This window comes from Cyprinus carpio, chromosome B3 (assembly GCF_018340385.1).
Source record: "Cyprinus carpio isolate SPL01 chromosome B3, ASM1834038v1, whole genome shotgun sequence".
Lineage (NCBI taxonomy): Eukaryota > Metazoa > Chordata > Actinopteri > Cypriniformes > Cyprinidae > Cyprinus > Cyprinus carpio.
This window is the reverse complement of record NC_056599.1, coordinates 31150717-31176106: the sequence shown is the minus strand read 5'-3', so window position 1 is coordinate 31176106 and position 25390 is coordinate 31150717. Positions and strand designations below refer to the sequence as shown.

General features: G+C 38.5%; 3 protein-coding genes across 3 annotated transcripts; all 3 read left to right on the top strand.

Annotated features, from left to right (window-relative positions):
- The first annotated feature begins 23 nt into the window (after positions 1-23).
- On the top strand, positions 24-6125 carry LOC109062585 (protein LSM12 homolog B). Its single transcript, XM_042720766.1, has 5 exons — positions 24-213; positions 2274-2407; positions 2485-2594; positions 2736-2862; positions 4756-6125. The coding sequence occupies exons 1-5, from the start codon at positions 87-89 to the stop codon at positions 4849-4851; spliced, it is 594 nt and encodes a 197-aa protein (XP_042576700.1). The 5' UTR covers positions 24-86; the 3' UTR covers positions 4852-6125.
- A 2383-nt stretch (positions 6126-8508) lies between these two features.
- LOC109062586 (slit homolog 2 protein-like) lies at positions 8509-11566 on the top strand. The gene is made up of 2 exons (XM_042720764.1): positions 8509-8902; positions 10213-11566. Exons 1-2 carry the CDS (start codon positions 8627-8629, stop codon positions 10981-10983), a joined length of 1047 nt encoding a protein of 348 aa, XP_042576698.1. The 5' UTR covers positions 8509-8626; the 3' UTR covers positions 10984-11566.
- A 2148-nt stretch (positions 11567-13714) lies between these two features.
- Positions 13715-22363, top strand: LOC109062590 (N-acetylglutamate synthase, mitochondrial). Its single transcript, XM_042720765.1, has 8 exons — positions 13715-14081; positions 15273-15559; positions 15655-15868; positions 20323-20485; positions 20580-20619; positions 21247-21378; positions 21915-22097; positions 22173-22363. The coding sequence occupies exons 1-8, from the start codon at positions 13758-13760 to the stop codon at positions 22348-22350; spliced, it is 1521 nt and encodes a 506-aa protein (XP_042576699.1). The 5' UTR covers positions 13715-13757; the 3' UTR covers positions 22351-22363.
- Positions 22364-25390: the final 3027 nt, after the last annotated feature.

Here is a 25390-nt window from a genome sequence, read left to right as displayed (position 1 = left end):
TCATCCGCGCGGAACGCCTCCGTCCCGAGCTGACGCGGCTGCGCGTGTTTACGTGAGGCGACGGCTCCCGTTTCCTGGCGGAGAAGATGGCGGCTCCTGGTCCAGGGGAGTATTTCAGCGTCGGGAGCCATGTCTCCTGCATCACCTGCCTGGGGCAGCGCCTGCAAGGAGAGGTCGTCGCTTTTGACTACCCTTCCAAGATGCTGACTTTGAGTATCCTTTTGTCGTCTCAGCTTGTCATTGAGTCATCGGGATCCACAGCTGCAAAAGAGGCCTGGTCTGGGCTAAAGCCAAAGACATTTCCAGCACGGCGAAGACCGTCCACTCGCCCCTCGCTTCCGGGTTTAGCGCGTGCTGAGTCAGGTGCTGCGCTTTTGAACCTCCGATTGGTTACTGCGTTTCAATCGTGCCTCTGATCCAGACAAACACGCATTTGCACTCGCACGACATGGACTTTCGCTGAGTTGATTTAACTATTGTAGTGTTTCAGATGATAGTCATAATAGTAATGATTGTACTACTCGGTCCTCGTGTTCACCTAGAAGAACACCTGGAAGTATCAGGGATTTTTAATATGCGCGTAAATATGAGAGTTTCTGTACTGAATATAAACATATTGTCTAGTTATTGATAGATTTGCTCACTTGTGTAGAGCTTGTGGAGCATTAAATGGATGCAAACCCGTGGTCAAATTGACATTCCTTAATGTGGTGGAGATTTTGATTCATCCCAGTGAGTCGAATCTTTTGAATCAAATCGCTGGCTGTCAGCGTAAGTCAACTTTTTTTTTCGTGCATTTTTAAATTAACTTCTCGATTTTTGTAAAGTGTTGGATATCAATTTGTGATTTTTGCCCCCTTAAATCTCAAATGTTATGTGGTTATAAAGAAATGGCGAATGTTTATAGTTTTACATGTTTTTCTAAGACTCCTGAGATTTCAGAGAAAGAAAAACGAGTCGTGCATAGAGGTGAGCTAGAATGATTCGTTCGCTTGAAAGATTTGTTCAAAAAGACCGATTCGCGTGTTCGTTTGGCTCGGTCATTAGCAGTAATCTCAAAAGACTGGGGGGGAAAAAGTCATGCAAATCCAACTTAGAAAACCTGCGTGCGTCTGACTTAAACGAAGGGCTTTAGCGTGTCTATTTGCATTTATTTTACATCTTTTGAACTGCAGTTACCAAGCCATAAGGGAAGTGGATGGGAGTGGACAGGCTGTCAAATACAGCACGGCTGCTCTGTCGTGCAGAGATGTGCGCGTGCGTGCTGAGGGGGCGTCAGCTAGCCTGAACGCTAACATCCCAGTCTCTCTGCCTCACACAAAACGCGCATCCTGATGTACAATAACTGTCCTAAATGAGGCCTTTCAGTGCGTTTTTACATATACAGTTTTATTTCTCCCATGCATCATGCCCTATTTTGTTAACTGCAGTCGTTGGTCACATTAAGTTCCCGGTGGCTTGCCTGCTAACCTGCTGATGTGCTGTAATTCCTATTAAACATTCAAATAACTGTCTCTGTATGTCAGAATACTTTGGCCGAGAAGCCCTTAAGGAGATTTCTGAAACTATATAACTGATGTTGTTGTCAGACCTCTTCCGATGATTAGTTCAGCTAACTAGTGCATTAGTTTACTCATCAGTGATCCTTAACAGTCACCAAAGGAAGCTCATTTTGGTAGTTTAAATGGTCATTGGTCACAGGTCAATTAAATTAAACACAATTGGTTTATTGCATTATATAAATAAATCCGGCGAATTTAAGTTTTGCTGATTTAACAGCTCTCTCTCCATCATGAAATCATCTTTTCTTGTAATGTTTAAGTCGTAGTGACAGATATTTTCTTGTGTGTTGTGATGCACATCTGAGTGTAGCGCATCATTGAAAAGAAAAGCTTAAGCAGTGATGATCATCACTAGCTCTGATAACATTATTATAAGTGGGACTCAGAAAACAAAGGCAGTTCATGAGCCCTTTAAAGTCAACATGAACGCTTCAGTGACCAGAGGACTCGTGTCTGATTGCACTCTGTCATGTAAGCAGCTTTCACCATGACACTCATCTCCTTACTGACAGACACTGATGTCATTTTATCCTGTTTGTTGACATGAGATGCTAAACATCAAACTAGAGTGGAGAAATACACAAAGTATGTCTCGCAGCTAATATATAACACTGATACCATGATAATACCTATCTATGTGGCTTCCAGCTCTCATGCATTGTTTTAATAAATACGTATTTGCCAAACAACTTCCTTGACTCGTGGCATCAGAATGTGCGCCGTCCAGCGGTAAACTCAATCTCAGCGATGTGGTGCTTGTTAACTTGGCCTACGTGTCGGATGTGGACGTCATCAGTGACCGCGCTGAAACTCCTCCCCCTTTAGCATCTCTCAATTTTAACAAGGTAAGGTCAAATGAGGACCTATTCCATGTGCGTGTTGTTTATTTGTTCTAACTTTTTATTTCTTCATCCCTGTGCAGCTTGTAAATAGAGCGCGGGCGGAAAAGGAAGACAAGTTGTCGCAAGCTTATGCGGTTAGTGCTGGTGTATCTGTAGAGGGCCAACAGCTGTTCCAGACCATTCATAAAACGTAAGCGATAGGAGTACTGAAATGCTGATCTTTGGGTACTATTATTAACAATCATCTGTATTGAGGGTGAAATGTTTAACGTGATTATATCAAACAGAATGAAAAGTTTACCTTCTTCCTCCTCCTCGTCTTCCCCCGCAGCATCAAAGAGTGCAGGTGGCAGGAGAAGAACATCATAGTGATGGATGATGTGGTCATCAGTCCGCCATACCAAGTGGACAACTGTAAAGGCAAAGAGGGCAGCGCTTTAAGCCACGTGCGGAAAATAGTAAGTCGTCTCAACTTTTTTCGACACTAGTGAGGTCTGTAAGATTTTTTTTTTCCTTCTTTTTTTGAAAGAAATTATTTTTTTATTCAGCAAAGGTGCATGCAACTGATTCTTATGGAAGCCATTTCCGCCACTGAATTAAAAAAAAATGTTATTGCGACTTTTTATCTAAAATATATTCCTATAAATAAATCAAAAATTCTTAATACAAACTTGCAGTTCTGACTTTCTTTTTCTCGGAATTGTGAAATATAAACTCACAACTGTGAGTTATCAAGTCCAGTTTTGAAGGGAAAAAAAGACTGTTTACATCACACAATTCTGACTATATCTCGCAATTGTGAGTTTATTTCTCAATATTGCAAGTTTACATTGTGCAATTATGACTATATATCGCAATTCTGACTATCTCACAATTGTGAGTTTATTCTCAGAATTGCAAGTTTACATCGCAATTCTGACTTTATAATTCGCAATAGTGAGTTTATATCACGCAATTCTGACTATATCTAGCAATTGAGTTTATTTCTTAGAATTGCAAGTTTACATCACGCAATTCTGACTTTATAACTCACAATAGGGGGCAGCTGTGGCCTAATGGTTAGAGAGTTGGACTTGTAACCTGAAGGTCGTAGGTTCTGGCAGTCTCGGTGCTGGCAGGAGTTGTAGGTGGGAGGGAGTGAATGAACAGCGCTCTCTTCCACCCTCAATACCCATGGCTGAAGTGCCCTTGAGCAGGGCACTGAACCCCCAGTTGCTCCCCTCACGACTTTGACTTTCATTTTCACTTCATAGTGAGTTTATAACTCGCAATTCTGACTATATCTAGCAATTGAGTTTATTTCTTAGAATTGCAAGTTTACATCACACAATTCTGACTTTATATCTAGCAATTGTGAGTTTATTTCTGAGAATTGCAAGTTTACAATCGTGCAATTCTGACTTTATAACTCGCAATTCTGACTATATCTCACAATTGTTTATTTCTCAGAATTGCAATTCAACATAAAGCAAATATCACACAATAATTACCAAATAACACACAACATCAAACAATTCATACTTAATTTTGCACAATAGTTTATATTACGCAATTCTGAGTTCATATCTCAATTCTGACAAAAAAAAGTCAGAATTGTGAGAGAAAATGTCGCAATAACCTTTTTTTTTTTTTTTTTTTTTTTTTTTTTTTTTTTTTTAGTGGCAGAAACAAGCTTCCATAGATTCTATTCCATCAAAGAATCCCTGTGGGAAAAATGTAGCACTAAATGTTAAGCAGCTGTTTTAAACTGTGGTAAAATAAGAAATGTTACTTGAGCACCAAATCAGCATATTAGAATGATTTTTGCCAGTATAGGAATATATTACATTATAAAACACATTTATAATTGTTTTCCAATTTAATAATACTTCACAATATTCGTATGTATTTGTATTTTGTATAATGTATTTGTATTTTGATCAAATAAATCCAGCCTTTGACTTCTTTCAACAATTAAAAAAAAATTATAATAATAATCTTACCTGGCCCAAACTTTTGAACATTAGTGTAAAAATGCTTGTTAAAATTCTCTTTAGTGAGCTTCAGCCCATGAATTTAAGTCTTTAATATCTAGATGGTGTAGTACTTAATTAACTTTGATGTTAATTTGAACTCTGACAACTTTTATCAGATATCTGCATGTAAAATGTATTGCTGCTTTCCCTGGCACAGGAAAGACAACTCCATTGATCAGGGTGTTTTTGGAGTCCTTAATGTGGGAGAAATTAGCTTTCAATTTTTTATTTATTTATTATATTTAACATTTACTATTAATATGAATTGTCTTTTTTGTTGTTGTTGTGGTGGTGGTGGTGTTTTGCTGTGCTAACCTTTGTGCTCTCTGTCCACAGGTGGAGAAACATTTTCGAGATTTGGAGAGCCAAAAATCAGTGCAGCATTCACAGCAAGCTCAACAAACACAGAAAGACTCTGCTTTATCATCATGAGCCCAGGCTCAGAGAGAGGGAACATTATGCTGACAAAAGAAGTGTTTGTTTGTTTTAAATTAATATTTTCTGATGTTTTTTTTTTTTTGGTTTGTTTTTTTGTTTTTTACCAATCGCCAGACAAAGGTTGAGAGAGCTGATACTCAGCGTTTTGAGCAGGGATGACGGTCCTACACATCTGAAGAGAAAAACTGCTTCCACTGACAAAAGAGAGGGCAGAAATAGAGTGCTGTCTTAGAATATCATGTCATGTAGAAAACATATGACATCCCTTCCAACATCACTCACCCCCCAATCCCATTCTGTAGGATCTCCTTGTTTTTTTCCCTCCTGTCATCAAATAACCCACTTGTTTATTTCATCTTGCTTGGATAGCCAACAAAGAAATCACATTTTCTCTTCTAATCCACAATCTTCCTTTAAATGTGGCAGTAAAGTGTGTGAGGGTAGAACAAAATCGATTTTCCTAAGTTATAAAGCCTTTCAGACTGGATAAATACAGTTTGATTTCCTTAGTGCACATGCCGGGTTTATTTTTTGTTTAGTTTTAGATTGACTTGAGAGCTGAAGGTGGAGAAATGGGAAATTATACTGCACTTAGCATCTACCCAACATTTAATTTTCCCAAACATTTTTTAATATAAAACTCCCTTGTTTTACTTTGAAATGTCACTTTCTGAGTGATAGACGAAGGAGTAACACTCTTGAGTACTGTAAGCATCCTTTCAGTTTACGTGTAATATATTATGTTGTAATTTTCTTCCATATTTGGTCCTTGCCATTTTGAATACCTCTTCCATAGTGGGACCATTTTCTATGATGCAATGTTTGTATTGTTATTATTTCCGAACACATCCAAACTGGAAGGGTACATGCAGTGACCGATGAGAGACTCGCATTTCTTCGGTATGTGTCAGCTTTAGACGGCTCATATCTTGCTCATCTCTCGCGACAGGACTGATCTCTTTTCTGAACGGGAATATTTGTAATCACCTTTTTGGGAAAAGGAAATGTTAAAGCGATATCTTGCCATGTTAAGAGTCTGGGATGGGCGGCACTGGCTCAAAGCCGAAATCCTCCCTGTCCCAGCCTCGTACCTTGTAGCCTGATGGAGGCTCTAGCAGTGGTGCAAAGCTGTGACGGACTTCCTCGTTGCACAGCAGTTTATATGGCTGTGTGTTAACGGGGTTGCTATTCGCCTTTAGGTTTCTTTCGCAGTATTTTATTTTTTATTTTTAAATAGTAATGAAGAAATAAAAAAGGGAAAAATCTCACTTGTACGAGTGTTTATCATTTATATTTTAGAATATTTGGAAATGAGGAAATATATCTATATATACAGGGGGTGCAAAAAAAAAAAAAAAAATCTGAGAGTGCAAAAAAAAAAAAATCAAAATACTGAGAAAATCGCCTGTAGAGTAAAGTAGAAGTTCTTAGCAATGCATATTACTAATTAAAAATTAAGCTTGTATACATTTACGGTAGGAATTTTACAAAATATCTTCATGGAACATGATCTTTACTTAATATCCTAAAGATTTTGGCATAAAAGAAAAATTGATAATTTTGATCCATACAGTGTAGCTACTGTTGGTTATTGCTACAAATATATCCGTGCTACTTATGACTGCTTTTGTGCTCCAGGGTCAAATATACACTTACAGTGGTGGCCAAATGATCAGAAAACGAATATTTTAACCAGCTAAAAATAGTTTTAAGTCCGTTGTTTCTATCTTTTGCTGTAAACATTCATTTTGCCATTAATTGTAATTGTCCAGTGAGATTTTTGTTTGTAAATACTAGTTTTCTTATACTTTTGGCCACCACTGTATAAAATTAAAATTGTATATTCAGTCAACATGGTCATGTAGAGGGTGCAGAAAAAGCTAGTGATTAATTTGTCAGGGAATCAAAGGGGATCCCTTGACATTGTTTAATGAGTTTAAATGAATGTTTACAGCCTTAACTGGAATGAATCATTGATGCTAAAGTTTTCCTATTATTCCCGTGTATGCATTATTTAATCACGCATCATCTCGTGTTTCTGCCCCTGACCCCCGTCGCACATCAGTGTTATTATGACACCGTGTTGGGTCACTTTAGTTTGCAGTGAAAGCAGAACTTCAGAGGTGAGATATAGCACGTTTACTCAGATGTAACGATTGTGCCTTTATTAATTTATTTATTTATTCTTCAAGAAGTAAAACACAAATGCAGAAAGCTAGGCACTGTCAGTTTCAGTCAAGATTCATTGGTATTATTTATGGACATGCAATAAATGACGACTGAGGCTGCCATTCTGTATAAAAAGGAAGTTCAAATGTGTTGGTATTTAAATAGCATATAGTTCTATACGTCTATAAATATTGTAAATAATGACATTTTTCATTTTGGGTGTGCTGTTCCTTTAAGTTGCTATATTAGGCGACCCGATTTAAAATAGTTTAAGTTTCATAATAAGGTAAACGTTGAAATCAGTTCGGTAGTAACTGGAGAACTGACGGTAGTAATTCATTGTTATGTAATAAATGCATTGGATGAGACTTGAGACGGGTTGGTACTGATGACACATTTCTAAATTTAGACAATAGTGCGTAATTCAATCGCATTGGAGTTTCATCAAAGGTATAAAGGAAAATAATACAAGGATAGTCGAGGGTTAGGCCTAATGCGTGTTGGATAATGACCAAATGTGACAGCTGCATTTCTGAGCGCACTTATTTTGAGTCGGATCTTTTTAATAAATCTTGAACCGATTCACAAACCCAGTTCATAAAATACATGATAAGCTACATATAACATGGTCTGGAAATGTTTATATTACATTTTATCGAAGCAAATGCGAAACAGTTAATTGTGATAAATAAATAAAAACCTTATTTATTACCAAGCAAAAGCAGTTGGTCTTATGTAAAATGTAATGTAAATTAATGGTGTTGTTTTATTTTTTTTATTTTTATTTTTTTTGATAAATCCTTCTCCAGCCAACTGAACTCTGAACTGACACAAAATAAATAATAATAAATGACATGTAGGCTACTACATGCATGCAACTTTGTGGAGTGTTTTGGAGCGTGCAGTAGATTTTATATATATATATATATATTTATATATTTTATATATATATATATATATATATATTTTATACAGTCTATGATTACCATAGACTGTATAAAAACAGATGATTACGTTATGGCGTAAAAGAATCGCTGATTTTTCAAACCGGTTCTTTGAAAAATGTTTGAAAGAGCCGATTCGCGGAAACGAATCTTTCCATCACTAGTGCGCTGCGCATCTTGGTGTGGAGCCGGACTGAATAACTGAGAAATCAGACTGTTGTTATTGACTAAGAGAACAACGTTTTTCTGTATATTAAGTGGAGGAAAGGAATAAAACAATAACTTTTCAACGACTCGATGTACGCATTCAATGTAGGCTACTAGTAGTACAGTTTTAATTTTCCCTTGGCAAAGACAAGTAAGTTCTCCTCTACTTTCTTGTGTGTGTGGGAAAAAAAAAGAAGAAATTGAGTCGCATGGTTTTAAGGCTATTAAAGGCTTCTGATAGACATTTCAGCTGCACTGCGAATATTCTACTCATCTGTTTTGCCGTCTCGACACAAACATTTAATAGAAACTGTATGCGTTTATCACAGGGATCTGGTTCCTCTCCCGTAGAAAGCTGAGCATCGGTTAATCGCCGCATGCAGAGTCCTGGACAACAAATCGACGCTCTGCAGAGCTCCTGTTAGCTCTCCTGAAGCTGTCATCACATCATGTTGCTGTCCATCGCGTTGTTCTTACTCTTTCTGTCTCCGTCGAGGAGCTCGAGGCTGTGTAGTCACATCTGCCGGTGCTATGAACACTCAGACCTGGTGGACTGCCACGCCAGAGGTTTTGAGGATGTCCCACATGGACTTCCCCATGGCACCTGGCTCCTAGACCTGGGAGGAAACAAGCTCAAGGAGATCCGGAGCCGAGCTTTTGCTGGGCTTTGGTCTTTGCGTATTCTAGTGCTCTCAGACAGCAGCATCCAGGCTCTTCAAACACAGGTAAGATCGCTTAGGCTATTCCAGGGGTGCACAATCCTGTGTCCTTGCAAAGTTACTTAATCAAAGCATCCTAACCAAATGCACCTGAACCAGCAATTTAAAGGGACAGTTCACCTAAAAATATTAATGTTTGCTGAAAAATTCGTTTTTTCTTCATTGGAACAGATTTGGAGAAATCCTCTAAATGGGTGCCGTCATAATGAGAGTCCAAACAGCTGATAAAAACATCACAATAATCCACATGACTCGATTCCATGTTATGTGACGAAAAAAGCTGTGTTTGTAAGAAACAAATCCATCATGAAGATGATTTTAACTTCAGATAAGAGTCCTCTATCCATAATATTGCTTTCTCCTAGGAAGAAAAAAGTTATCTTGTTTGAATTAGAAGAGAAATATGCACAGATCAAGCACTGTTTACAAGTGAAGACTGTCTAAAGCAGCTCTAAACAAATGTGGTGGATTTTGAGAGGACAAGGGATGGATTATTGCACTGGAGGAAGCATTATTATGGATTAAGGACTATTTTTGGATGATGGGTCGTGTGGATAATTGTGATGTTTTTATCAGCTGTTTGGACTCTTATTTTGACGGCACCCATTCACTGCAGAGCATCCATTGCTGAGCAACTGATATAAAGCTAAATTTATCCAAATCTGTTCCAATGAAGAAACAAACTCATCTACATCATTGAAGGCCTGAGGGTGAGTAATTTTTAGTAAATTAATTAGTAAATTTTAAATAAATGTTCATTTTAGAGTGAACTATTACTTTAAGAGAGAGTTGGCAATGAACTCTGCAGGAAGTTAGATCTCAACAGAATTGGGCACATCTGATTTATTCATTCCACATAGTTTATTTTGGATGATGGATTAGGGTCGTGTATTTTTATGGTGTTTTTATCAGCTGTTTGGACTCTAATTTTGACGGCACCCCATTCACTGCAGAGGATCCACTGGTAAACAACTGGTAAAATCCTACGTAATGCCAAATTTCTCAAAATCTCTTCTGATGAAGAAACAAACTCATCAAAATGTTTGATGACCTCAGGATGTGTATTTTTTTGTATAACAATTAGTAATGTTTGGGTGAACTATACCTTTAAGATCTTTAGAAACGCTTGATAACAGACAAGGTTGTTGGCACTGAACTCTGCAGAACGTTATATCTCCAGGAACATGACTGAACACCCCTGATTTTTTCAATCCACAAAGCTTAGTTTTTTCAATTGGGAGTTGCACTGTGAAATCTAGTTCTGAGTTCTGAGTTGAAGATACATGGATTACCCAAATGTCTGTTTTCCCACACAGGCTTTCTTCTCTCTGTCCTTCCTGGAGAAGCTAGACATGAGCCGTAATAACCTCACTCAGATCCCTCCTAACTTCTCAGAGAGCCTGTCTTCCCTGCGTGAGCTGCGTCTGGACCACAATGCACTGGTGCTGTTGAAACCTCCAGGTCTTGAGCATCTGGAGAACCTTGAGAAGCTGGACCTCAGCCACAATCGCATCCGATCTCTTGAGCCAGGTGCGTTCCGTGGCCTGTCCCGCCTGCGCCACCTTTACCTCCAAGGGAACCTCCTGGGTGTTGTGCGAGACGGATCCCTCACCATGCTGCCTGCCCTGGAAGTCCTGCTCCTGGGCAACAACAACATCTCTTGGATCGAGGTCAATGCACTAGCACCATTGCACAGTCTGTCTCTGTTGGGTTTGGAGGGGAATCGTCTGGAGCACCTGAACTTCAAGACATTCTTGAGCATGCATACGGCTGCTACGCACCTGCAGCTGGCTGGGAACCCGTGGAACTGTGACTGCGACCTGCACCATGTCTTCAGCAAGCTGCTCAGCGTGCGGCACCTGCACGTGGATGACTATCGCAACGTAACTTGTCAGGAGCCTTGGCAGCTCGCCGGAGCTTCTTTGGCTTGGGTGGACAGCCAGTTGTGTGTGGCTGAGACTGTTACTGTGTTAGTCATCACCGCTACTGTGATTGTGACCGTGTTTGGTGCCTTGGTCATGGCAGAGAGAAAACGCAAGAAACTAAAATACCGGGAACAGAATGAGGGGGAACTGCAAGAGCAGTGAGGCGATTTTGCATGAGGTTAGGACACTTTTTTTCTCTTTTGGACTATGAAAACACAGATAAAATGTCCTGCTTTGACCCCTTTTCCCAACAAAGAGTAGATACACTAATTCAAGCAAGAAACTGGACTGATACATTGAGCCGATGTGGTGATGGAAATTGAAACTCTTAAGATGCAATTCGCAAACTTTGAACAAAAGTATTTGGTAACTTAGAACTTTTAGAATGTTTTGTTATCTAGGATGTGTTCAGATTAGAATCTGTGCTAGATAACCAATTAGTTGTGTGGATGTGTTATAGAATATAATACCGTACAGCAGCTTCATCTCTTTGCCACCTGCAAACTCATGATAAAAGCTAAACCTTTTCAGAACTTTTTTTATTTAGTACTCTTACTAATACTTTTATTCTGCAAGGATGTATTAAATTGATCAAAAAATGACAGTAGAGACATGCTGTTGTTGAACTTTATTTTCATCAAAGAATCATGAAAAATATTAATGCACAACTGTTTTCAACATTGATGATGATAAATGTTTCTTGAACATCAGATCAGAATATTAAAATGATTTCTGAATTGACACTGAAGACTGGAGTAAAGATCCTGAAAATTCAACTTAGCATCACAGGAATAGATTAAAATATATTAGAGTTGAAAACAGCTGTTTAAAATTAATAATAAAATAATTTTTCTTTGTCTTCTAACGTTGCTTTTTTTTTTACATAATAACAAATGCTTTTCCTTTCAGTTGTGATCTTGATGTTTTATATAGTTTCAAAAGGAAATGAATGCATGTCAATAATTATGTTCCTTAGTACAATAAAAACAACGTATTTCCTACCCTTTCTGCCAACAAAACTCTATCATGTGTCCTTATGTGCTCAAAACAGCCTGTTAATTCATTTCTTTCTGGTTGGCTGTAAAGCCTCAAAGCCCAAATCTCCGCAGCTGCTGTCAAAGGATTACACATCAATTAATGCGCATGGTTCTTCCAGCACCCTGATTGAACTTTCAAATCATAATTTAATGATATATTTAGAGTTATTGCGTTTGGTGAACTCCTCTAGGTCATTACTTTGATCTGTATTAAAACAAAAAATCAAAAGAAGACTTGTATCTGCAGTTGCTTTGCTGTGGCAGGCTGGGCTTTAAACCTCTGGAGTTTAAGCAGATTTGTGTGGAGAATTTTGTAGACAGAGAAAGTCAAGAAATCCAGGTCAGTGAGTGTTTGGCGCCATATGGAGCTCTCACTGACAGCATCAGCTTACCAAACTGGGGACTGGCATATCTCTTACTTAAGGGAAATACCAGCTTTCAAGTTGAATTCACATGGCCTAAATAAGACTAATTTTGCTCCTTTCTGTCTGACATATATAAATGGATACGCTCTAATGTCTGAGCAAATAATGTAATGGGTTGTGAACCAACAAACTGAACAGCAGCAAACAAAAAACATCTTATGTGGTTGAACTTTTGTCAATATTTGCTGCTTAGAAAAAATAGCCAACACAGATAATCAAATCATTTACAGTTAGCATTATGGTCCACTAAATAATGTTTACATCAATAAATATCAAACCAGATGTGTTTTTGCAGTAGAGGATTTGAATGGTTAGGGACTGACATAAGCATCTGTTACCTAACACAAAACAACCTCATGAAACTGAAAAACTATCCTGATCTTAGAAGATTTACATAATATGCAAGTACGAGACTGTCCCAGAGAATTAATAACAATGTATTTATATCATTATTTTTCCCCAGACTGGCTTCAAAATAATATTAATTTTATCCTTTGCTTATCTGATGACTCTCTTATGAGTAATTCATGGCATAGCATAGTTTCTCGATTGCTCCAAAAGAGTTTAAGAAGGTGGATAAAGCAATTTCACACAGATTCATTCACCTTGTTAAGTAACTCTATATATATTTAATGCAAGGAGCACAGTAACTACACAGTCTGCTTTGCTCCTGGAAGGCGTAGATCTAAGAAATGTAATAGGCATGTGCGCCAAATTTTTCAGTTTAAAAGGAAATTTTCTTCAAGAGGAAAGTTCTACTGGAGGTCCTTGGTTGATGATACTGAAAAAGAACATGGCTTTTACCTTGAAATTATATTTCCAATAAGGCAAAGGAAACACATTTTAAAATTTTACATAAAATATATCATGTCAATTTATTTATTTATTTTTGGTAAATTTTTCATTTACAAACAAAAATTCAGAAATAGTTCCCCATCCTATTCCCTTTTTACCTAGATCTTGATCTTATAAATTATTAAAAAACCCTAAGATTCTAGAAATATTAAAGACGTAGCCTATTTAAAGAAAATCCATAAATTCAGATGCTTTCCTTGTGTATGATTAGCCTATTTGAATCTCATTTAAATGTCTCTGTCAATCACAATCTGTTAAGAGGTTTGGATTTTTATTTATTTATTATTTTAACCAGTTTTAATTTATTATGTGCATGAATTTGTGTTTGTTAATTATGTTTTGTATTTATAACTATTGGTCATTATTTTATGGATTTGTGTGTGATCCCTTGCCAATGTTATTTTTTAACTGACTGTTTAAGCAATAAAATAAAATAAAATAAAATAAAATAAAATAAAATAAAATAAAATAATCATCATTTTAGAATTGATGAATATTCATGTCTGCTCCGCCCACTGAAACCGAACATTTCATAAACCAAAAATCTGGTAACACCTGTTTGGATGTACACCGCAGTCTGCGGCCAGACGCTCCTCACTCTCTCTCAGCGGCTCTGCTCATGGCCAAAGTCAATAGCGGTTCGTCCGGTTGCAGGGCCGTGGTCATGGCTTCAGTTTTGGACGAGACCGCCAGCCCTGAGGCAGCAGAGAGACTAGCCTCAGTGAACCAGCGCATGAGGGCATCCAGCGCCGCGGGCCACGGGGGCAAAAACTCGGCGTGGAGCCAGCAGGAGCCCCCCAACTATCTCTGGTCCAACCGCACGCTGATCTACAGAGATGTCAAGGCTTTTCTCAATGAAATTGGAGGAGATCCGCGGGAGGCTCGCTACTGGTTAACACACTTCCAGCGGGCCGGTTCATTTCCTGCGTTTGCGGTTCTGGAGGTACGTGTCCTGCGACCAGAGTGAGGCTCATGATACACGGGGCAACTTTGGTCAGTCTTGCTGTCAACGGGCAACCGGTTTGAGACACAGGGCCCACGACTGATCTAAAGTATCCAGATAGAAATCAGTTACCTATTCTTTCTCAGTAAAGTGTCCAAGCACAATTGCTCAAAAAAGTTGTGTATGTTCATATTCAGAGTCGAACGCAATTTAGATAAATGATTAAATAGTCTACATGTCGTTTTAATATATATTGTATTAATTTATATTACATTTAAATAATGTCAGTTATGTTTATTATTATCTTTTATAAAACGTATTTTATTTTATAGGCTATGTATATATATGTGTGTGTGTGTGTGTGTATGTGCGCGCGCACGCACACACACACACACACACACACACACACACACACACACACACACACACACACACACACACACACACACACACACACATACATACATTTACGTTTACATTTAAATAAATTTAAGATGTTAAAATGTAAGATCGATATTTTAATGTTATACTTTTTTATATATCCATCCTGATATATTAAACCTAATTTGTTTAATAGCTTATAAAATAACATTTTGTGTTTATAATACTATCTCAAGTGTTATTATAACTTTATATACTATAAATGTATAATTTATTTTTATTAATATTAATTTATTTTCAATAAATATTCATATAAATATATCAATATTAAGTCTAACTGATTTAAAGTGGCATATTTGTACATTGTAACCAGGATTAATCAGAAGCTGAATTTGAACATTTCATGTGAAGACTCTGCTGACTGTTCATCCAGGCTGCTGCCCAAATTGTGCATGAGTGTACAGATCCTTTCTGTCATCCGTTTTTGGTTTGTTGACTCTGTAGACAATTGAGCCTTTTTCTGTTTCAGGATCACTGGGCAAACTAAATTAACTAATTAGATAGGCTACACTGCAGATATGACCTCTTAATAGCAGAGTGTTTCTGACTTTGTAGTCTAAATTATTAAAAAAACTGTTCCTTGGGGTCATGACTTTTCAAATATTAAAATGTATTTACACTCTGAAAAAAAAGAAAAAGTTTGATGCAGAAAAAATAACACATTGAATTAAAAAAAAATTTAAGTAGAAAAATTTAGATATCTTATACTTTTATTGTAGAGTCTGAAGCTGATTTTTGCTTTGTCTGCAGGTTGACACTTCAGTGTTTGATAGCCAAGAGATGGTTCAGAGTCTGGCCTTTGGGCTCTCGTTCTTGCAGAGGATGGATATGAAGCTAGTGGTGGTGATGGGATTGCCTCCTGATTTGGAAGAAGAGGATGGCGCCAAAACCGAGACTAAATCCTCCCTCGCCAGGACAACGATGGTGAAACACTGTCAGGCTTTAACAGAAGCACTTCAGCACAACTCAGCCAATGTGATGCCCTTCTTTAGCTCCGAGGCCCTTTTACAACTGCAGCACTCTCAGGATAAGAGCAGGTTTAGCAGCCACTTTAACCGAGTGATAATGGGCTGATAAAGGCATCTCCTATCTCTCTCACTGTGTCTGTGTGTTGTCTGTCTGCGTATATCAGCAGTGGTCTCTCAGTTGTCGTGGACTCTGCTCTTCTGCAGTGGACTCTGAACTGCAGAGTGATTCCTCTGGTCTGTCCGGTGGGCCGCGATGCAGCGGGCCGCTCTTCTGTGCTCAGTCCGATCCAGGTCACAGCAGCCATCTCGCAGTCACTACAGCCTCTGAAAGTCATATTCCTGAATAGCTCAGGGGGCATCCGTAACCAAAACCACAAGGTAGGGCAAAGATGACTAACAGAAAGCATTGTACTATTTAATTTTATTAATGTGTGTGTGTGTGTGTGTGTGTGTGTGTGTGTGTGTGTGTGTGCGTGCCACCTTAATCATGCCATGTTTTATTTGGGAGTTTTTTAGTGAGGGCACAGTGATTTCCCTTGGTGCAAGGTCCTCTTATTCCCGGAAATATAGCAATGTCTAGCAAGTATGTCTCATTACTAAGTAAGTCCCGACTAAATGATCCATGTCTCATGCAGTCTAATATAGCAATGTCTAGCTACAGTATAGTCTTCCTAAATTTGCTCTCTGACAGTGGGGTATATTACTAAGTAAGTCTTGGTCTGCCAGTCTTGTTCCGAAGCGGTTCAAACCCGAAAGAGGGGGCAGATGTCTAAAACTCTAGGCTCTAATAATGATTCTACAATGATTCTTTAAACATCTGCACTACATCGTGTAAAACTCCTTGGATTGTAAATTTCTGCAGTGGGTAAAAAAAAAATAAAAACTTCCTAAATGTCTTCCTAAATTGCTCTTCTCTTTGACAGTGGCACTCCCCAAACCTGATACAGATCAGTCATGGTCTATTAAGCTAAACTTGCTAGTCTTTCTAAGCTAATTTTGTACTCACAAGGGCTAGAACTGTTTCATAAAGAGAGGGTGAAAAGTCTATGACATGATTAATAATAGAGAACACTTTATCATCATTCTAATCTGCACTGTCTCCTCTGTTGTGGGTAACACACACCCCACACAACAGACTTGTTTATATGTATTAGATTTATCTAATAAAGCTTTTTATTGAAAAACAGACAGAACACCATAAAAAAACATTTCTTCTTTTCTAACAATTCGCCTCCCCAACAGGTGAGAGTATACAAGATCACAGGTGCTTAAAGGTCTTAAGCAGTCTAGTACATGACATACCACGAAGGCTCTCAGTCATCTTAAAAAATGAATGCAACTTAGATTTCTATCGTATTGTCAGACCACATTTTCACAAAAAAGTTTCAAGCCAGTTATGTCTTTGAGTCATTCCACGAAATCAGTGCCTTTTCCACTTGGAAAAATAAAAAAAAATAAAATAAGTTTAATCAACATTAAATATCCATGAAATGAAGACACCTTAAAATGACAAGAAATTATATTATGCCATCTCAGGCTGTGTAATTTATTATTTTATGACTATTTTTCTAATTCATGTTTTGGTATTTGTGTCAACCCTGTTCCCTTTCAGTCGGTCACTCTCGACGTCACGTCGGATGACCGACGAATTAGGATATTGCTTCAATAGGCTAATCTACTTCAAGTGTAAACTAAATGAGCCAATGCACATTGGCATGCAATTATTCCATCCAGCTGCAGCTGATCACAGCGTGAGCATAAAAAGTCAATACATACCAGCTTTTCATTTCGGAGCCGAGTGACAACATCGTTCTGCTCCATCCAAGTGTCTTCAGTGAGCTATGAGTTCAACGCTCTTGGAAGCTTTTGGTGTTGGCGGTACGGCGCTTCAGCAGTTGTCGTTCCTGTGTCGAGTGGGTTGCGCACTTCAGGTTGCACTACCCCCTGTTGTGCTGCAAGCGCCTCAGCCATAAAAGAGCATTTCCTTAAAAGAGCAACTTCTCTAAAAGAGCAATAAACGGTTGCATCTATGTAAAGACGACGGATCGTCTTTTTAAAGATGCCGTTTCACCCGTGTGTTTCTGAATGCGGTCGTTACCTGGCGCTGGGTGATGGTCACGATCGCTGCCTCACATTTCTGGGCAAACACGCTGAGGCAGCGTTTGCAGATGAGTCATGTTCCCATCGTGGGAAGATGACCGTCTCTGAGCTGCGGGCCAGGCTCCATTTCCTCAAGGGGGGCGGTGCTCTGTTGCCACTGCCGCGATCTAAGGCTCGTCCGGTCGGCCGACAGGCGAGAACTATTTCCGGCAGTGGCACGGGTGGTTTTGAGGATCACACTGGCTTCATGGCCGAGTCCCGAGGTGGCCGTGGAAGCGCGGCACTCACTGGGTCAAAGTTACACCGGCCTGTCGCCAAACCTTCACCCGTGGTCAGATCTTACGTTTCTCTGGGCAGGAGTGCCCCTAGAACAGGTCTCCAGGCATGCTGTGGTTTACATGGATGCCTCCACCACCAGCTGGGGGGTCACGTACAACTGGCACGCAGTGTTGGGGGTATGGACAGGCCCCCATCTGCACTGGCATATCAATTGCCTAGAGCTGTTAGCAGTGCGCCTTGCCTTGAACCATCTCAAAGTGCCCTTACGAGGCAATCACGTGCTGGTCTGAACGGACAACACAGCGACCATTGCGTACATCAACGACAAACTCCCCTTCCATCCCGCAACACGCCTGCAACCCCCCCCCCACCACCCCCAATGTTATTAGGAAACTTCATGCCATTCACAATCCTATTCACACTCCGAGGTTGCTCAACTGTACAGTTGACGAGCTATTTCGAGCTACGCTGATGATTGATGACCAAAAACATCCTAATTTTGGAGGGTGAACCCATGTCAATTAAGAAAAATATATATATATTTCACAAGAGAGATATAAAAAAAATGCTTTGTCCAAAATAAAATATAGTTAAAATTACAATGGAAAAACCTGGAAGGCTGTAGCAAATACTGACCAGAGTAACAGGGATGACAGGACACACATTCTTCAGCACACTGTACATGTTTGTTTACATAATACTGTACAGTTTTACCATTTTAAATTGCATTATATTGTTTTGCACTTACTTGTATGACAATAGTAAACAGTCAATTTTTTCAGTTCAGGTCAGTTCATTGTTGATTTAGCACATAATATTTCTAGAAGATCTATTGTTTTAAGGGTATGGTAAAGTTAATGCATCCATCTATTTGTCTGTGTCATCTCACAGAACTTCAAATATACTGATCTGGTTCAATTATTAGGCAAGAAAGATGATCAGATCTTGGTCTTTCTGTGATCATCTGAAACCAGACCAAGATCTTGACTGTCCTGAACACTGCAAGACTGGGTTGAAGGTCTGCAGTCACCTTACTGCTCTTATTTATAACTGAATTTACATGGATGCATTACTGACAGTGAGTTATGATAAAAATAGTTTTATTGAGACTGATCATCCTATCCCGGCCATTAACAACAGTAATAGTAATAATACTACTAACACAAACTAAAATGTTACTCATGCTCATATGCCACTGAATGATATAGGCATTCGCTCAAAATAACACCCAGGGTAACCTTTAAATATGTTTGCATTTTACACAGACAATCTTTAAAAACAGGGGATACCTAATTTATGTTACCCCAATGTCAAAACCTGTTACCCGAGAAAAAAAAAACAGGGTTGATAGTTACAGGTTTGATGATTTTAAACTAATTTGGTAATTGCTAGCTAATAGTCAAGTTCACAAAAGCACATGTTGTACCCTTGATTCAAATTTTACATATAGATAATAATAAAAAAAAATTTAAAAAAAAATTTTAAAAATTTACACATAAAAAACACTAAAAGTATTGACACTGCATGATGCCATCATGACATTGCATGATTTTGCCTTAATTTTGCATATTTTAATGTCCTGCTGAAAAAGAAAAATCGTGGTGAGGGACAGGCCAAAAACCTTACCAGCATAAATGCTATTTAAATTATTTAAAATAATATTTAAATGACTTTTTTATATAATATTGATGAAAGAATACATAATATTATGTTTTTTAAATTGCAAATTTATTCATTGTTTTATTACATCAATGTTTGATTATTTCTTAGGGATGCAAAAGTCACCGATTTCATGGATGACCCCTATCTTTCGCTGTAGTGTGTCAGCAGGAAAATATCAATTTACATTTCCAAAACATTCCTTTTGCCATTAATTGTAATAATCAATTGAGATTTTTGTTTGCACAAGGAGTCTGACAACAGCCAGTGCTCCACACAGAGATCTGATCTCATCATCATCATCATCATCATCATCCAGTCCGTCTGTGATTATTGTTATATGTTTGATAATAATAAGCCTATTCATTCATAGTAACCAATTATGTATCTCAGCAGAGACATATATTTTTAAATTGCCATGTTACAATACGTGTAACAATACTTTCCAAATTAATTTCCTAAATAAAAATGTGGTTCAACATAAGAGTGTAGAAATAGGTTCAAGGAATGATTGTTAACAATTGCTTCAGTAGCGTGAGATGAACACAAGGTGGTAGTATTGCAATTTGTTGCTACAAAGTATATTAGAAAACGTAAATAAAATTTCTGTATGATATGCGATAGATATGTAAGCTTCAAAAGAACAGTCGGTGCCAACAAAAGAACAGTAGGACTACTTGCGTTCCCAAGTAGGCTACCTTTAAGTTTGCATGAATTAATAAGCATATGATAAACTTGAAAAATCATGGGCTTATAAAATGGTTCCTTATTAAATGCATGCTTTATTTGTTCAGGTGTTGGGTTTGGTGTCATTGCCGGGAGATCTGTCAGGTCTGAGGGATGTGGAGCACAGACGCGTCAGTGCCATAGCGCAGCTGCTCAACCTGCTTCCGGCGGAGAGCTCGGCTGTCCTCACCTCAGCGGACACGCTTCTCACTGAGCTCTTCAGCCACAAGGGTGAGAGGCGAGATAAAACAAAGTTTTTCCTTATTTGTATTTCTATCTTCAGTGCCATAATGCGATAATGTGTCTTTTTTTATTTGTGTTTCAGGCTCAGGCACCCTTTTTAAAAATGGAGATCCCATTCACAGGTATGATATATGATTGATGCGATTCAGTATTTCCTTTTTAGATGTTGCCCAATCAGACAGTCACAACTTTCCATCCATCCACCATATGAAACCTATGGAACCTTTCACATGTTAAAATGTACAATTCTTATTTCATAATCACTTGTTTATAGGGGTCATTAAATATTCAAGAATGAACAAGCAGATTTCGTTACAACAGGAGTGGGGTATCTCAGCCAGAACAGAAGTACTATATCATTCAACCACAGGCTTTTAAACAAACATTTTAAGGTGTTTTGTTCACTCTGTGTATAAATCAATACAATTATCTGTGATTATTTACTCACGCCCGTGTCATCTGATATCAGTCCCATCAAACCTAACAAAGTTTAGCAGTGAACAACAACTTCAATTCTGGTCTGTTCTTCCTGCAAAGCTATTGTAATACTTAATATGACTGCAGTGGCAAAAATAAACACTTTGAGGAAAAGAGCTGAATAAATCATCTTCAAAATGTCTCCGGTTCAGTGGTACAAAATATCAGCATATGGGACGGGACTGGGCTGACATGTGGACGAGTAAATTCTGATTTGCTTAATCATTCTTTTATTATAGTATGTCTTATGTGAGGATCTTCTTTCTTCACAGATACAGTAGCCTGGATGACATTGATATTGACCGTCTCTTGGCACTGATTAACAAGTCTTTTGAGAAGAACCTGAGAGAGGATTATATAGCTTCTCTCAAGGGAAGACTGCATTCCATTTACCTGTCTCAGGGGTAAGGGCATTGCAAGGACATAATTATCCAGTATAGCCTAAGAAAAACAACTGGACACAACTTGCTCCATGTAACCAGAATGCAGCGTCATTGTAAATGAGAATAAATAAATATAAAAATGTATATTTTCATAATTCATTGAATTAATATTTAAATATTTTAACATAGTTACAATATTGGTAATTGTATTTCCTGCTGGTGATCACATTATCACAAGTTATCATTAAATTATTTGGCTGAAGATTATCTACAACTTCTGAAATGAATCATTTTAAATAATAAACTACTATTTTTAGATCCGAATGAAAAAAAAGTTCATAATTTTCTCATATACAATCACATGCAGCTTATTAATGTGACAAACCATTATTAAATACAACCCTTGACGCAGCATACCAAACATAATCTATTGCATGCCACAGTTGTGTTGTTTCTGAATGGTATTTGACCCCTCGTGTGAACCGCAAACAATCATTTTAAAGCATTCTGCTCCAGGAATATGAGTTTATTAAATCTGCTCTTGCGTTTTGTTGCAGGTACAGCGCAGCTGCTATAATCACCACAGAGCCTGTGAACAGCGGCACTCCGTACGACAAATTTGTGGTCAGCAGCAGTAAACAACAAGGCCAAGGAACCGGTCAGATCTTGTGGGAGTGTATTCGTCAGGACTTGGGCAAGCTCTTCTGGAGATCTCGCGCTACGAACCGCATCAATCCCTGGTGTGTCTTCTCTTCCACGTGCCCTGTTGTGATTCTCAGTCTTTGCCCATCTTCATTCTGCTTTAAAATCCTCAGGTACTTCAAGCACTGTGATGGCAGTTTCGTAAACGGTCACTGGATTGTATTCTGGCTCGGCCTTTCAGACATCCGTGAGTCTTACGAGCTGGTGGAGTACGCCAAGTGCCTTCCTGACTCCTTCTGCTCTCACATCGCAACAGAAGCAAAACCACTTCAGCAACCTCAAGGCTCATGAAAACAATACTTGCCTCACACTGGTATCGGGCTTCATATCGTAACTGTGTCTTTAAGTACTATTAGTAACAATGCCAATGCCATTCCAAACCCCCCACATAACACCAGAGTGGAACACAAAAGGCGGTTTTGAGGTTTTAGAGTCATTGGCCCATGGATGGACCTCATCTGTATTTACTGTATGGGGAAAAAAAGAGTTTAAACAAAATGTAAAAACATTTAACTAAATATCTTCTTTTGTGTTCTACTCAACAAAGTGATTCATGTGGGTTTGGAGTGACAGAAGATTTATTTAGCCCATTTCAAAACCTCCTTTTTTTTTTCATAAATCACAATTATGACGTCACAATTGGAATGTCAATGCCACGATGTGATCTATTTTATTTATGTTCAGTGGAACACAACAATGGAATTCATTATGTGGAGAAAAAGAAATGTGAGTCTAAAGTGAAAACTATAGAGAGAAACGCTGGAGCTCACAAAAAAAAGTGAGGCAGTGGCATAAATTTCACACCTGCATTATTTTGATTTGAATTTACAGTGATTCCTCTCTAGGAACATTTTGTTCAGTTTGCTCACCCATGTTGTGATTGACAGGATGCTAGAATGAAGACTGTGTTCTCATATACAAGGTGGTGTTTTTGAAGTAGGTCAGAAACATGCATTCACCTAGTTTGTGCTGGGAAATAAATTATTATACATTCAAACAATTAAAACAATCATATTTGTAGTTACTTTTGTTGTGTGAGACACACACATGGGTGCTTTAAGATATCCAGAGGACCCTGGGCTACATTTCGGTAGCCCCAACAACTCCCCAAATTGTCACGGTTCATGAATTCACTGATTTCTTCGTGTCCCGTGTATTGTTGTTCTGTGCGTGAATGAGTGTGTGAGTGGGCGTGACTGCTCGTTTCGGCTGATCAGCACGCCAGCTGATCTCATTCCCCTCACCAGCTGCTGCCAATTCACTCAACTATAAGGACTCACCGCACTCTCCTCTCTTTGTCAGATCGTTGTTTTGATGTCCTCAGGTTGTGTCGTCGTGTATCGTTCCAGTCCTGTTCCCGATTCCTAGTTCCTGTTCGGTGTCCTGTGATGTTCGTCTTGTCTCGTCTGGAGATCCACAGTCACCTGTCTTCACCAGCACGCTGACCACCTAGTACCTGCACCACCAGCCCACCCGAGCTCCATTACCACTTTGTGTGTTTGTGTTACTCTAATAAAGACTCCCTTGCATCATTGCTTCCGCCTCTCGTGTCATGACACAAATAGTTTTTTTTTCTTATTGATATGCTAGTTAACATTTTAAACACTTTTCTTGTGAATGTAAGTGAATATGAACAATCACTCTTTGCCAGACGGTGGAACTTTCCTGGGCGAAATGTGAGTTTACAGGTATGATTTAAACACCATAAATTACACAAAATATTCATTATTCATCATCAATAGACTGAAACAAAAGTTGGCATATGTGAGCTATTTGGTGATTGCTAATTGCGTTTTTATTTTGAAACAGGCCATACTGTGTTTGATTAATTAAATCATAGCTGTTTAAAGTATAATGATCACATTTACTTTAATGTGGGATTTAAAATTGAGACTTTGAAGCAGCACCTCTGATGGAACACAGACTGAATCTAAAACCTTCAGCTGACACACAGTCAGATTATATCCACACATTTGTAATTACTGAAGTGTATACTGTATGACGTTTCAGAAGGTTGTCCGGTCCTCCTTTCACACAGCAGTGCTGTTGCTTGTTAAGCTGCACGTTATAGAGCCCGGCCCGTGTCTGACTGCTTATCAGAATTAGCGACACCCTTCTCCCAAAACAGCTTATACTACTGTTTCAGCTTCTAAAATAGCTCAGTTGTGTAGGTAATCGCAAAATGATTGTATTTCGTTTCATTTTTTTTTATTAAATTAATTTAGAAAAACGTTAAGAGCATTTTTTGTTCATTAAATATAAGTGTTTGTTTTTTAAAGTAACAACCAAGCGGGCAGCGGCAGACAGTGAGCCTATTTGATCAATTTATCCTTCTCAAATCATCACTACATGCCTAAAATAAAAACTAAAGATATAAAACAGTTCAAGCATATAACTATGTTTCATCGTTAAACCTAGATAAATGTGCGCTGTATCTAGTGGAAGCAAAAGCGGGCTTTGCAGGACATGGAGGCACCAGCGATCACTTGCTGCATTTTTTTTCAAGTGATATGCCATTATTTTTGCTCATAATGGTAACATTCGTAACTGTAAAGGGTCTAATTTTATTTGTGTGCGCTCACAATATCAACAAAAATGTTGTTGTGCTTTTATATTTTATGTATAGAAAGCTTCAAATTACTACTTAACGAATAAAACCAATCAAAAGCAAAAACTCTTTCATTATAGTAATATCCGTAAAGATGCACTTCTCTCTAAAGGCGTTTCTAGTGAGGAGATGGCAAGTTTATGATCAGCAACTTCATCCTTGCAACACTGACTCCGGAAAACACTATTTATTAGTAAATAATTCAAACATCTCCTTACTGTTTCGTCCCCACGGACACATTTATGGTAATTACTTTTGCAGATGCTTTATGGTAAGCATAAGCCTGTTTTGAACATCAGAACTCATAAATCTTCAGCTGCGCTGACGGCATGCACCACACTACTGCTGCTGCTGCGGGACACTAAACACCGTCGAGCCGCTCTTGTCATTCCGTTGGTATCACAGTCCGTCGTGTGGTTTCCAACCAGCGCGGCTATTTTTTTCATCACTAATTGATGGATGTCTAAAATATCAAAATAAGGAGCGACAGCCTTTAACAGGCCCGAGGCCCGGTCCGCGTCTGACCCATGACATGAAAATTGGCACGAAGTCCGGCCCGAGGCGTAAAAAAAAGTCGGGGCTGGAATGCAAGTTGACATAGAGACAAGCACACAGAAAAGCGCTCAGTCTTAACTAGCGCATTGTGCATTCCGCTCACAAAGTTTTATCGGTTGAACATACCCAACTGTACAAACTGTGTGGGGGAACCTGCAACCTGAACCA